The sequence below is a fragment of the Dipodomys ordii genome, unplaced genomic scaffold (genome assembly GCF_000151885.1).
Source record: "Dipodomys ordii isolate 6190 unplaced genomic scaffold, Dord_2.0 Scaffold1, whole genome shotgun sequence".
Taxonomy (NCBI): Eukaryota; Metazoa; Chordata; class Mammalia; order Rodentia; family Heteromyidae; genus Dipodomys; species Dipodomys ordii.
In genome coordinates this window covers 45,249,273-45,264,309 of record NW_012267217.1, presented here as the reverse complement: position 1 = coordinate 45,264,309, position 15,037 = coordinate 45,249,273, and the positions used below count along the sequence as shown (strand labels likewise).

The 15,037-nt window shown below is 39.6% G+C and overlaps 1 protein-coding gene across 4 annotated transcripts in view; it reads right to left on the bottom strand.

The window, feature by feature from the left end:
- Positions 1 to 15,037, bottom strand: part of Unc80 (unc-80 homolog (C. elegans)) — a 183,303-nt gene that overhangs the window by 21,311 nt on the left and 146,955 nt on the right. For all 4 annotated transcript variants that reach the window (XM_013010848.1, XM_013010840.1, XM_013010826.1 and 1 more), the window contains 7 exons: positions 14,042 to 14,077; positions 13,253 to 13,471; positions 7,883 to 8,083; positions 4,934 to 5,057; positions 3,824 to 3,949; positions 2,595 to 2,718; positions 1,699 to 1,905 (listed from right to left, as the gene is read on the bottom strand). In XM_013010848.1, coding sequence (XP_012866302.1) covers positions 1,699 to 1,905; positions 2,595 to 2,718; positions 3,824 to 3,949; positions 4,934 to 5,057; positions 7,883 to 8,083; positions 13,253 to 13,471; positions 14,042 to 14,077 — 1,037 coding nt within the window. The remainder of the gene's footprint in view (positions 1 to 1,698; positions 1,906 to 2,594; positions 2,719 to 3,823; positions 3,950 to 4,933; positions 5,058 to 7,882; positions 8,084 to 13,252; positions 13,472 to 14,041; positions 14,078 to 15,037) is intronic.

The window sequence follows — 15,037 nt, the reverse complement described above, 5'->3', positions numbered from 1 at the left end:
AAAATGAATGGAAATGACTATTTTTCCCTAGCCTGCTCCTAACAATATTCCTACTGCTATTTCATGCCTATCGGTTTCTGTTTTTCTGCCTTCCCCTATCAGTTCAACACACAAGCTGTTTGACTAGATTCTGGTGGCTTGAATTTAAATCTGGCTCTTTTCATGTATTAATTGTGCATTGAGATGCAAATTAGCCAACCTGTTGAGACTTTATTCTCTTCACTCCTAAAGTAAGAATAAGAAATTTTTTAGAATTGATGTGGAATGTGAAATCTTACTGAGATGAATATACAAAACACTATTTAGGACATGTAAGATGCTGAAAAAGAAGTGCAAAAATAAAACACATACATTTGTTCAGTCGCCTGGATAAATAGGCCAAGTTTTTGTTTTTTTTTAAAAAACAACTTCATTAAAAAGGCAGGAAGTAGAGAGGATTGAAAAACATTTACTCCACACCTACCTTTTCATATCCTTATTTTACATGGCAAGTCCCTGTGTAGTTGGTTTTTCCCCAGTGTGGCAAGCACCTGACAGAAAATAACTCGAAGGGAGGGGAGATTTATTTTGGCCTAGGGTTCCAGAGTTTTCAGTCCCTTGTAGCATAGCAAAGCAGAGCAGCGGACATCATGGTGGTCAGGGAACAGAGACTGAGGAGAATGTCTATGTTAGCTGGCTTATTCCTCTATTCCCTTTTTCTCTACTGGAGCCCTCACGCTATTGGACAGTTCTGCCCACATTTAGGGAGGATCTTTCCCTGCTTAGTTAGTCTTCTGTGGAGACCCCCTCACAGAAACATTCAAAAGTATGCTTTATGAATCTCCTAAGCATCTTTTAACTCAGTCAAGTTGAGAGTCAAGTTCACCACAGAGCCCCTTTTCTCCATCATCCTGTGGGTAATCCCTAATTGCATGTACTGCTCTATTTCAAAGTCTGGGTTTTATTTAAACCTGATCTTTCCATGCCTTGCATGGGCGCATTTTTCCTTTCTCCTTTTTTTCCCCTTTTTCCTTTTTTTATTCTTGTTGTCCATGACATCATTTCAAACATACCCTTTCACAGTGACATCCAGATACCCTCACACTCCAACCTCCAAGGCCCATTTTATTCATTATGTTTGTCTGCTTCACCTTCCCAACCTCTGCTTGGGTGAACTGGAGAGAGTCATCAAGCAAGAGGTTCTCCACTCTCTCCTTTTTATTTATTTTTTCACTCTCTCCTTTTGCAGTTTCCTAGCGTCAGTGTTTCTTATTCTCAGTGCTACAGCAAGACAGTGCTTTTCCTCCTGGCCTAGATCATTCAGGGGCACAGAGTGGCTTTCAAGTATTCCATGGGAGAACATCAATCTAAAGGTAACCATAGGATATGTGAGAGTAACAGAGGAAGGGAAAAGGGAATTGAAAAGCCTTTGGGGAGAGGCAAGGCCAGCATGTCAAACTGCTCAGGATGTAGACTGACCAGGGACTCCATTCACATAACAGCCCAGTGAACCCCATGAGTGTCCTTGTACACTAGACTAAGCCTAGAGCCACAAAATCTAACTTGTGATCTTATACTCAATAAGAAGTAGTGCTTATTGAAGATGCCTTCTGTATATGCCCCCAGAAATCTTATCAAAACAACCAGGTAATTTAGATACTGCACATGTGGAAGTATGAGAGAGGAAGGGAGGGAAGGAGGGTTAAGGTGGGAACATACCCAAGTATGCTGCTTGGCTGGTGGACTCTGCCAGCCCTTCCCTGCGCAAGTCTTTCCCTGCATCTCCAGGGGTGGAGCAGTGGGCAGGGGAGCTCTCCAACATGAAGTTCTTGCTCCTGGATGTACTGATGATCCGCGGTGGCAGGAGCACATTAATGACTGTCTGCAGCAGCAGCTGCACCTCCGGCTGCTCCAGCCATGGGCTATCTGAAGGGCAGTTTGGGAGGGGGAAAGGAGAAGAGTCACAGGCAGAGTTTTTACATTAGAAGCAAGAACAGCTCTTTCCCATTCCAAACTAGAACACTACAGAAATAGGGAGATTTCCCACCAAGGACAGTGTCTCTCTTGATCACACACAGCCTTCTTGGTACCTGGGGATTATCTATAGTTGGTACCACAAAACCTGTGCTCTTAGCCAGTTCTCCTGCTTACCATTTCAATCTCCTTCTTTTTGCAAATATTCATAATGCACTTTCCTTATATTTGAGATAAGCTTTTCCTAAAAGAAAGACCCCCCCTCCAGAAGGAAGAGTAATAAACACATATTGAAATTTAATGACAGTGGAAGTATTTCTGCTAAACTCAGTGGTATTACAGAGTCCATTCACCTGCCAATTTTCATCGTAATGTATTTCAACTCATCACCATTTTCTTAACTGAATTGAAACAATATACTAGGATGTATCTTCTATGTAGTAGAGCAGAGAAACTCTTGGTTTAGGGCAGCTAAACTGAAAAGGAAAGTGAAATTCTTATTTCCTAAAGTACCCCTATTACAACTATTTAGATAGGCTTCAAGTGATGGCCTTCCTGGGAAAAGGAAAAAGAAGTAACAGACCAATATTTAAGTAATCAAATCAACAGTGGTAAGTTTCCTTTAGTTAAATTAATCAGACCTTTGCTTCCAGATCCTACTGTGAGCACAAATGGGATGAGTAGATTTAAAAGCATCCCCTCCCTTCGCTCTTGATTGGTGAATGGGGAGATCACATGGCTTAAAGGGAAATCTTCTTTTAAAGCCTGCGCAGCAATAATAGAAAAAGAGATTAATGGACCACCACATGCATTGAGTATGTTTTTACATAACATGACGGAGACGGTGCCTCCCTGCTGGCTGCTCCTGTAGACTATAAGTGCAATTGTCTTCTGTGCAGCATCCAAGATTGGATCAAAACTGATACTTTACCACTGGCTTGACATAATTGAGAACTACATTCCTAAAAGACAGTAACATCTTGCATATTAAATGTGAAGTTATAATCCTTAGGGTCACATACAAACACACCTTATTTTCTCTATTAGTTTTCTCTGTGTGTCCACCAAGAAATAAAGGAAAAGAGGAAAATGAGAACTTTCCACTTGCTCCATTTGGGAGTTAAAGTCCTCAGACACCTGCCTAGGCCTTCTTTAAGCCAGGAAGCAATAAACAATAGAGAAAGAGACAAATAATCTTTGGAAGCAGGTTACTAAAATGCGTCACTTTGGGGATGTCATTGTTTCTCTTCTATACAAAGAAAGTCAGAGAATGGATGTTAGAAATGGGTAGATCAGTTACCTCTTCTACATCAGTTGTAACCTTTCTATAGATCACAGAGCTTTAAAATTGGATACCAGAGATAAATAGGCAGGTTCTGTACTTGACCTTGGGAGGACTATTTTATTTTTAAGGAGGACAATTTTCTTTAAAACACATCAACAATATGTAGCCCACAATCATTAAGAAAATTAAGATATTCAAAGTCTAGTAATAATACTTGAAAGAATCTTATATTGTAATTCTTTCCAAAATAATTTAAAACCAGGCTTTGAATACTACTGCCTCTTTTAATTAACAATTGTGAGCCATTTATCCCTAGACCCTTGTTTTAAATGACTGAAATGATTCTTGAGGTTGTGGCAAGACAAGATGACTCTGCTATTTTTGAGATCTCAAGAAGAATTACAGAAGCACAACTTAGGGCCATGCTCAGGACGGAAGCTCCAAATCTATGAAAAGTTTGGAGGTGTTCCCACTCTGGTTTCACAGATTTTGCCCAGCCTTTGCAGAAAGAGATAAAAGAACACCGTGATCCGGTGCCTCAACCAGCAACTTAATGAGCGTGACAAACAGGTAAGGCAGTCACACCTGTATCTGCAATGCTACAAGCCGGACAACAGCTGTGCTGAAGGGCAGAGGTGGTGAGAGATAAGGGCTGAGATGAAGAAGGGGTAATCCATCAGCAACACTGGAAGGTCCTACCACTCCCATCACCTGAAATACAAACAGAGTACATGACCAGCCTTGACCACTGCAATTTCATGCAACCATAGTACAGGAGTTTCACTCAATAGTAATTAGCATCATCATCATCAGAATAAATAATCATCATAAATTGAAGGTTGGGCATGTTATTTTTCAGTGTTTTCTCTCTTGCAGCCTTCTTTTTAAGGCCTGTAATGTCTGGAGTCAGATCAGTCATGACATTAGATTCAGCCAAGGTTTTGTAGAATGCTGTTTATAGCTAACTATGTAAATAATGAGAGATGAACTAAAAATAAAAAAAAGCTCTTCTAATCAGGAGATTGGACACTTACTCGTGGACTGGAAGGAGGGCAGCAACATTCTTTGATGGAGCAAAATACTGACAACAATGATGATGGCAACAGCACTATTTGCACTAGACATTCCGGCTACAGCTTCATTGCCTAGCTAGGTAAGCAGCAGATCCTACTCAGTGAAATGCTCTACCATGGTTTTCACACATTGTACAAAACCTTGTCAGGACCAGACTCTAGATATTACTTGAACGATTAAAATAGTTTTTCTTTCCATTCATCTTAGACTGCTGGCCAACTCACTGTGTCATTTGGCACTTTTTTTAAAAAAGAACTCTCTTTGCATTTGGAGGACCCCCTCCCCCACCCCAGACGACCTCAACTTCTGGCCAATTTTGCAGACTCTAACCACCCCACTCTCCAACTGGCAGCCCTCAACTCTCAGCGCAACTTCAGGAGGTAAATTGTCAAAGTAGTGCATGGGAAGCAGCACACCAAAATCCCATGTGATTAGGGATGGGCCCTTGGGTCTCCCCACGCACCACCTTGAAATGTACCTATTGTCAGTGTCACCTGAGCCATCTGTTTGCACAGGTAGGTAGGGGCACAAAGTAGTTGACCTGTAAATCTTCAATGCAGAGAAATCAATAGCAGAGTGAAATGGTGTAAAGTTTCAGAAGATTGCCTCTTGGCTACTCACCAGATTGACACAGACATTGATCAGTGACCTAAGGTGAGGCAGGAAGGATATGATTGGCTGCCTCTGAAGTGTCAAACAAACCCCTTCAATCAAATTGCTGGCAGGCTCCCACTCAACCTGTCGCCTGGAATATAATATAGGAGCCATTAGGAACCTGGCTCCCTTCTGGAGACAGTCTGAAACAAGTGAATGAGACAGTGACGCCATCTAAGACAAGACGTGTGTGTCTGAGACAACAAAGTGCTTCAACGGGATGAGGTTTACCCATGTTGTTCCAAAAGTACAGAGCACACTGGGAGGGGAAGAAGATACTGAAAACGTAGCAGAGGCACGCCTGCCCCACCGACTAATGAGACAAAATCTATTGAAGAAAGAAACAGAGATGATGAATGGGTTGAAATTTTAAGTTCCCCAATTTTAGACTGAGAGAGGATCCTCAGACTACCATTGTAGGAGATCAGCCCATGGGTAAAGACTACCAAGAGAACTCATCTTCCCCATCTGCGTTTTGGAAGTCTATTGATCCCATTCATTTCTACATCTTGCTACTATGAATTAGATGTGTATGGCTTGACTCTTGTCAAAAGATGACATTTTTTTTTAAAAAAGGTATATTAAAAAGTAATCTTAGCTGGGTGCTGATGGCTCACGCCTGTAATCCTAACTACTCAGGAAGTTGAGATCTGAGGATTGCGGTTTGAAGCCAGCCTGGGCAGGAAAGTCTGTGAGGTTCTTATCTCCAATTAATCACAGAAAAAGTTAGAAGTGGTGTTGTATGTAGCTCAAGTGGTAGAGTGCTAAAAGAGCTTGGGGACCATGCCCAGGTCCAAAGTTCAAGGTCCAGGACTGGTGGAGAAAAAGTATTCTTCCTTGACCAAACAAGAAATGATATTTTTTCTTTTTTTCTTTCTTTTAAATTTAATTTTATATTTTTGATTATTATCTTTAAGTAGTTGCACAAAGAAGTTCCCATTCTACAAAACACTACATGAATATAATGTGTCTGACAACACTGTCACCCATTGCTCCTAACCCATCCCTTCTCTCACTTAAGAAATATTTTTAGTTACTATCTATGGTACTATAAATGGTGGTGCACATAATCCAATCAGATAAACATGGATTTTTTTTGTAATGGAAACAAATCCAGTTTATAATTGTCCTAGTTTGAAAAATTTCATCTCCAAACTCCAAAATAAGCAAGTTGGGCTTTGCTGATATGAATACTATTTCTATATACTTTCTTGTTCGTATTGAAAACATATTTATAAAGGAGTGTATATTAAACTCTTTGATATAAAAACTGTCCAAAGAATGCACAGATCGGTTCAGTCAATACTCTTTCTATTGAACTGAGAGCCCATAAAGTAGTGTCAGTGGCTTACACCTGTAATCCTAACTACTTAGGAGGCTGAGATTTGAGGATCGAGGTTCAAAGCCAGTCCAGGGAGGAAAGACTGTAAGACTTTTATCTCCACTAAACTATGAAAAAAAAGCTGAAAGTGGAGCTGTGGCTCAACTGTTAGAGAGCTAGCCTGGAGCAAAAAGGTCAGGGACAGCTTCCAGGCCGTGAGTTCAAGCCCCAGTACTAGCATAAAAAAACAAAACAAAATGAAACAAAACAAAAACCAAGTTAATCCAAAAAACTTCATATATGTTTCCCAAGAAAAACTTCCTACAGTTGACAAAGTTTATGTACTAATTCAGAAATCTGCCTTTGGAAAGCATGATGATATTTACAATGGCTAAATTATATGACAAATGGGACAATTTGTGATGTTTAACATCTTTGATACCAAATTATTTAAGAATTTATTTTGACACATACTTGTAAGAGTTATATATCTTTGATCAGGCATCTGCTAATAAACACAAATGTTCCACTGGGACCACCAAAGAAATAGTGCTTTCAAACTATCATTTTTATTGCCAGTGCAATCAATAACCTTGATGGAATGTCTAGATATTCACCACCATGGTGAATAAACAAGCCATCAATTGCTAACATGCAATCATCCAATTTGTTCTCCATTACCTTCGGAGATGGGCTTAAACATGAAAAGGCACAGGTTAATACCTGCAGAAATGCTAACCAATCCCAAGTACTATAAACTCCTGGGAAATTGTATTGATTCTTGTAATTGAATCTGCATTGGTAATTCTTGTATTGATTTAGGGTTTAATTGAAAACAACAAACAGGCTCTTACTATTAAAGTAAACTCAAAATGCCCAGTTAGTGGTTTTACCAGAATCTTCAAATGAAACAATCTGCTCACTAGGATGACAATTTCCCAATTGGGTTCACACCTCCTGGTAGAGGTATCTACTCATAGGCATCTATCTGCTCAACAGATGCATCTTAGGCCACTGAACAGAAGCCACGTGGTAAGTGTTCATGTAGAATGGCATGAAATTAGGCCAGAGGGAACTATTTGTTACAATTCAATGTGCTTTTAAGCTCTGGAGTATGCTAAAACTTGGTATTTTTCTAAATTGACACCTGAATGAATATTTGAACTTATATTAAATTCAGTACTTTGAATATGAAATTGTTCTTCTCTCTTTAGTTACTTTTGTAAATAGGGTATATTCTATCTTATTTCAAAAGGATCCAAAGACTATTGGGTTTCTTAGGTGGATAAGATCATCAGATGAGAAGCATATAATTTAAGAAATAGGTGATTATTCAAGAGAAACGTGTGTATGTATGTATATATGTGTGTACATATTTAAATTCTTTTACTTAAAACATGTATATTCTTAGAGAAAATGTGACATCCTCTGAACTTCTCCTGCTATATAGTTCCTGATTAGCTCTGCACATAGACCAACAGAAAACTTGTAAGTCATCCATTCAACTCTAGATTGACCCACCGTCTTAGAAACACACCAAGGATAAATTCTGATTTTGAGGCTGTCATTTCAACAGTGAGTAAGCTCCTCCTCACCTCAAGGTAGGCATCTTATGAATTTTGTTGAACATTCTATCCAATCTCTTTAGAATGAGAATAAGGGCCGGCCTCACTGCTTCAGCTGTCCAGTCAGTGATGGGCAGCATCTCCATGATGTAGCGCCGAAGTCCACGGCTTTCCATTGTCTGGGTATCATATGGTGCCAGCTTCAGGAGAGAGTGTGCAATTTCTGCCAACCTAAAATATTTGTTTTAAAAGAATAAGCATAGAAGACCACCATGGGACTCACCCTTCACAGTATCTTGCTAATCACTGCCAGCCAATCACCAACTTCCTGAGCTAAGAATTATTCTTTCCAACGTCCTACATCTCTCCTCTTTTCCCACATCACCTAGAGTGGTGACTGCACACGTATATAAGTGAAGAATTGTGGAATGATTCAGAGGAGAAGCTGATGAGAGAATTTAATTGTGAGGAAACTAAAACCCCCAAAGATGAAAGATATCACTTTGTGTGTCTGTTTCTCTCTCTGTATGTGTATTCATTAATATATTAGTAGTAAAATGTTAATACTGTGTTCTTTTTCTCACATATTAACTACAGAATTTTTTTTTTGGTCATGGGGCTTGAACTCAGGGCCTGGGCACTGTCTCTCAGCCTCTTTGTGCTCAAGGTTAGTGCTCTACCACTTGAACCACAGCTCCACTTCTGGTTTTTAAGTGGTTACTTGGAGATAAGAGTCTCACAGGGATTTTTCTGCCCGGGCTGGCTTCAAACAGAGATCCTCAGATCTCAGCCTCCTGAGTAGTTAGGATTACAAGGCATGAGCGACCCACGACCGGCTTAACTATAGAATTTTTTATAAAGAAACCTCCCAAGTACTGGGAGAGATCAGGAGAAACAGGAAGAATGCTTAAAAGGATCTATAGCATAAGAGCTTTCCAGGCATTTTGCTTTAGGAATCATGGCCAAGCCATTACTTCTCTACTTGGATTCCTTAACAAGTACTTCATCTGTCTGGTCCTGCATGGAAGAATTCACTCTGGTGATTCATTCCATCACTGGAGAAACTCACTCAACCTCAGGGTGAGCCCACATTCTCTTGTTTTGTTTTTTTTTTCCTAGTAGGTTTAATTCTAGAAGCATAAATTCAATATATCTTCTTCATAGTAACCCCTCTTGAAGTAACAAGTTACTGTCTCCTCACCCACACCTTCTTTTCATTATCCTGGAATTATGTATGATTTTGGATGTTCTAAAGAAATCACTTTAAACAGCCTATGCATTCTTTGGTTTCTCTCTTTCTCATAAGTGTGTTATGCAGCAAGCAATTTACTTCTCAGGTTGTTTATGTAATAGATAAGAGTATGTCTATATGCACTTATTTCTTTTTCTTTATTATTTTAAAAATAATTCTGGAATATGTTTGAGAAATGACCAATATGACTACTGTATGTTTATGAACAGCATGCAAGCTGAATTTGAGAGTCATTGGATAGATTACTATCTGAATTTCTTTCATCACTGATCATAGGACAAAAATAAATTAGTTTGAGCCTACAACAGAATTCCCTTTTACACAGTATTTGTTAAGTTATTCTAACTTCTTTCTTTTTTGTGTGGGCCTTGGTGCCATCTCTGAGGGTTTTTTTTTTGTCAGTCATGGGGCTTGAACTCTGGGCTTGGATGCTGTCCCTGCATTCTTCAGCTCAAGGCGAGTGCTCTACCGCTTGAGCCACAGTGCCACTTCCGGTTTTCTGGTGGCTTATTGGAGATAAAAGTCTCACAGACTTTCCTGCCTAAGCTGGCTTTGAACCACACTCCTCAGATCTCAGCCTCCTGAGTAGCTAGGATCACTGGTGTAAGCCACCAGTTGCCCTGAATCCTGTAGGGGAGATTGAGACCATGACTCAAGTGGTAGAACACTTGCCCAGCAAGTATAAGGCCCTGAGTTCAAACTTTAGTACCACCAGACAAAAAGGTTACTACGTGTTTTTTTTTTTTTTTTCCTAATGAGAGAACACAAGAGATCTTTCTATCATAAGGGAAGGAAAGAAGGGAGGGAGAGAGTAAATGAGAGCAGGAGGGAGAAGCAGTAGGGGGAGGGAGGAGAGAGACAGGTAGTAGTAGGGTGGGTGGAAGGAGGGGACTACAGAGCCTGTTGTCCTACTGCTTTGGGCAATCTGGGTTGCTCTGAGAAGGACAAATGAGTCAACAAGTTCTTTTATGATATTCTATGTAATTAGGATTATCAATCCGGAGAGCCTTGTAATCAACCACATATTCTGCAAATGTAGCGGTCCAGATTGCTCTCCCAGTGCTTTTTTAGCACTTCTTACTAAATCTAATTCTTCCTGGAAACACACTTTTGCTTTGATATCATCTTATTTATCTTTCTTTCTTTTCTTTTCTTTTCTTTTTTTTCTTGGTCGTGGGACCTGGACACTGAGCCTGGGCACTGTCCCTCAGCTCTTCAGCTCAAGGCTAGCACACTGTCCCTCAGCTCTTCAGCACTCTACCACTTGAGTCACAGCCCCACTTCCGGCTTTTTCTGCTTATGTGGTGCTGAGGAATCAAACTCAGGGCCTTGTGCACGCAAGGCAAACACTCTACCACTGAGCCACCTTCCCAGCCCCTTATTTCTCTTTCAATCTACTCCCTCTCTTTGGATGATAGCCATTCTTATGTTTCTAAAATATCACCCATAATTCCTAAGTGTATATGTTTAGCTTGAATTCTACCTATAACTGTTTGATTAAGTTATAAGAGAAAACCTTAATAAATCCTCTGCCAGACATAGGATCTAAGTGTCTGGACCTTCCGTCTTCTTCAGCATAAAATACCTGTTTGGCCAGAGAGTGTGTAGGTCTGTCCTTTCCCAAAGGGTACAATACAACATTAATAGAGGACATTTAAGTCTACATATTGCGTAGGTGGTATTTTTTTCTTCTTTGAGAGAATGCAGGTTATGAAATAACTGTGCTCTTGAATGACATTATTCTGGCTCCAGATATGTTGTTCTTGTCAATTTGATTAACGACATATGACAACATGCTCTACAGGCATATGAAACTTGCCCTTTACCTACTGGAGGACTGATACCAAGGACATTGTTCACAATACTGCCCTCTTTTCAACAAACAACAACCAGATATCCTTTAATTATTATTATTTTAACTTGCTAATTGTTTTAACATTTTTAAAATGGTGATTATAAGGGTGATGCACCTCGTTGTATAGCCAAGATTCTCCTGGAACTCTTTATGTAGGATCCAACTTATGATCCGTCTGCCTCATGCTCCCCTGACCAGTGATTACCACTCTGTATGTATCACCAGGTTGGCGTTATTTTTTTAAAAGGAATTATTACACCAAGCAATTCTTTTCACCTTGTTGATGCTACGATTTTGTAACTGATCAATTTTCATTTAGTGGTTTGAGAATCAGAAGCTCAATAGCAAATGTGTGTTGAATGAATAACATGAATATGATCTCTTATCATTCCCGTGCTAATATTATCGAAATTGTTTCCTTGCTCAACTTCTTCTGCTCTGATTCTCTAGTTTATGCATTCTATCCTTTGCCTCATAAAATTTTCTAAGTTGTCTCAAGTCTTTTTTAAAGGGATAAACACCCAAATATATTTGATTTTTAACATTTGCAATATTATTATTTTCTTGCACTGTGCTGAGGTATTGTGCATTATCTTGAGGGACAGGTCCATGTCTGTTATAATGTTTGGATCACTTTCATTAGTATCTATTATCTTAAGTCTGTCTATGGCAGATAATGAACTAATAAATCTCATTCATCCTTTAATAGCTGATAGCCTCTAGAGGGAGCTCCAGGCTATTTGACTCCTGTCCTCTTCTTCCAAATGCCCTAAGGATTAATGAAGATGGTCATGGTCCAGTTAAAGGATAGTTATCTGTCTGTCTGTCTGTCTGTCTCTCTGTCTGTCTGTCTGTCTGTCTGTCTGTCTGTCTGTCTGTCTCTCTCTCACATGCACACACACATACACACACACACAAATCTTCTAGGAGTCTTTCCCTTTGCACTCACCAAATGGTTGTTGGTGATAGCAGTGGCTTTCTGTCTCTGTGAGTGTGGTATTTGTTCACAAAATTACTCAGTCAACTAGAGATGATCTGGGGGAAGGGAGCCCTTGGTTGTTATGGCAACAAGGCTTGACACTCTGAATTTCCCTCCCCTTTCTTTGAAGCCTTCTGTTTAGGAGCTAAACTTCTCAGTGTGAAATAAGCTCCTCTGCATTAGGGCACAGTTGGGTGTGTGAACACTTGAGAAGCTCTGGCGTTCTCTGGCACTGATGGCTGTGTGCCCACATGTAGGGAATCTGAAATAGGCCTGCAGGAGAAAAAGTCTATGTTCACCATACATTTCTCCTCCTATCATTATCCTTCACTATTTCCTCAGTGCTTTCAAAAGATCATTTTAAGTGAAAAAAAAAAATCCAACAAGCAGGAAGTTGGTATGTTTTGCCAAATTGTAATGCTGTTTCTGAATGTCTGTCTTCATTTAGTTTATATATGTTAAACTTTCCAAGTAAATATTTTGTGATCCCTAAATATTTTTTCAAGCAATTTTTAATGGCACTTTATAAATTTAGTAATCTGAATAATAGGTCTTTTGGAATTGTATTTCTTTTAAGAATGAAAATGCAAACATAGGCTTTATCACAGAAAGAGGGAAAAACAAGTGTACAGTGATGTATTTATGGGGCCACTTTCTGGAAGACCAGGAGTAAAAAAAATGTTAAATGATGACTGGCTTCAGCCAGTTTAGAATTTTTACCGAGACATTTTTGAATGAATGAAGGCTATCAAACACAAGTTTAAAGAACATTTCAGGCCCAAGTCAAGTGTGTCTAAGAGTTAAAGTTGCTCACTTTCTTGTAATGCTCGCCTCTTTAGATGGCCTAGTTTCTAAAGAAGTCATTATTAGAAAGTAGTAGCATGGTTGGGTTTTTTTTCATATGAAATAACAAAAGGAAGATTGGATTTTTGTGAAATAGCAGAATCTGGGTTATTAAGTAGTCCTTGGATGGAGGCTAGCTTTTGAAGAATCCAAGAAATAAATTTCCCTTTTATTCTCTTCTGCTGAGCAGAAAATAAATGGAGTATGTTTTACCTGTCTTAAAAACATTTCCCTTGTCCACCTTGAATTTCCTTTTTTGACAGGCGTAATGCAAACTCTACCAGAGGATTTGTTTATGCTATGTATCTAAGTTCTAGGAAGCAAATCATTTTAAGTTTCTCAAATTTTTAACTTAGAAGACCCTTCTGCTCCCCTTATCCACCCACCCACACATCTCGGGCCAACACATTCTTGAAGACATAAGGCCCAAGGTAAGCCCATACTCAGGGGCAGGAAAAGTGAGAGGTGTACCTCATGTGTGATTTCACATCCAGCAGCTCCAGGGCAGTGACCCGTGGCTCCCCAGCCAGGTTTTGCAAGATTTTTAACCTTGGCCCACAATGCTTGTAGAATTCTGTGCAAATATTCAGCAGAGATTCCCGGGGTCTCCTAAATTCTTCCCGAGCCATTCGTTCATCCAGTTCCTCTCTGGGAAGACCTTGCCCTTCTTCTAGTAAGTGAAGGTTTTCCCTAGAAAATTATAAAAGAATAACCAGGGGTCTGAAAAGCCGTGCATCTTAACTGTGATAAATGAATGTTGTTCGGGAGGTAAAAAAAAATTAAGAAGATTCCAGTTGAGTTAAGGACTCGGTAGCATGAAGCCCAGGAAAAGCTGATCTGGAACATAAAGAGAGTTCATGAGCCTAAAGAAATCACCATCGGGGCTGGGAAGGTGGCTCAGTGGTAGAGCTCTTGCCTTGCATGCCTGAGGCCCTGGGTTCGATTCCTCAGCACCACATAAGCAAAAAGAAAAAAGCCGGAAGTGGTGCTGTGGCTCAAGTGGTAGAGTGCTAGCCTTGAGCTGAAGAGCTGAGGGACAGCGCCCAGGCCCAGAGTTCAGGCCCCACGACCGGACCCAAAAAAAAAAAAGAAAGAAATCACCATCCACCCCAAACTGTAGTGACTGTGGATTAGCCCCTTCCTGACAGATTTATGTGGAAATAATATGTCAAATAAATCGAACGGAACCATAACTCAGTCCCAAAGGCAATCGCCTCAACATGTCAGAACTACTAGGAATTACAGCAAGAATTTCTGTACCTGATGAAGTGCAGTTTGGCTCCTTGCTCCTGGTGCCTGAAGTCAGAAAAACAATCGGCATAATAATCAGAACAAGAACAGGTCCTTTTCTTACAAATCCTTTTTGTTTATATGAAAAGCCTCAAAGGAATATATATGGTATTACAGACATACATATTATTCCTAAAATATAACATTGTGTGTGTGTGTGTGTGCGCGCGCGCGCACGCACACACATTCATGTGCCGGTACCGGGGCTTAAACTCAACGCCTGGACACTGTTCCTTATCTTTTTTTGTTCAAGGCTAGCACTCTACCATTTAAGCCATATTTCTATTTCCAGCTTTTTTTTTCAAAGTTAATTGGAGATAAGAGTCTTGTGAACTTTTTTGCTAAGGCTGGCTTCAAACTGCGATCCTCAGATCTCAGTCTTGGGAGTAGCTGAGACAACAGGCCGGAGCCACCAGACCTGGCATAACATAAAACATTTATATTTCATCTGGTTACTGCAGCTACTACAATGACAGCTATTATGAAAACTGTTTAATTATCATACAATTTCTATAAAAGAAAATGTAAAAATGAATAAAAACTCATGGAATATAGCCAAAGGAAAGATCTTTTTGAAAACTTTAAAATCTAAGACATACTATTAATGTATGTTCTGTTTCAAGTGATCAGAGAAAGGTATCACCATCTTCCTTCCATTCTGAGACATAGTGTTTTGTAGCTGATGGACGAAACCAAAGCGAATCTATTTTCTCCACATGCCAGTCATCTTAGTAGTTGAACTTGACCCAATTTGCCTAGAGAACCATCTACATATCATTTAAACTACATCATAATTCCTTCATATACAAAAATAATACAGGGGTTCTCCTTCATATCAGTCAATGTATAGTTGGGTTTGAAGTTATTTTATTTTTAATCCAAACAGAGAATAGAATAAACAGGAAATTACCTTGATATAAATAATGATGCATACTTAAGAATATGCTTAAGGAAAGCAGGAAATTA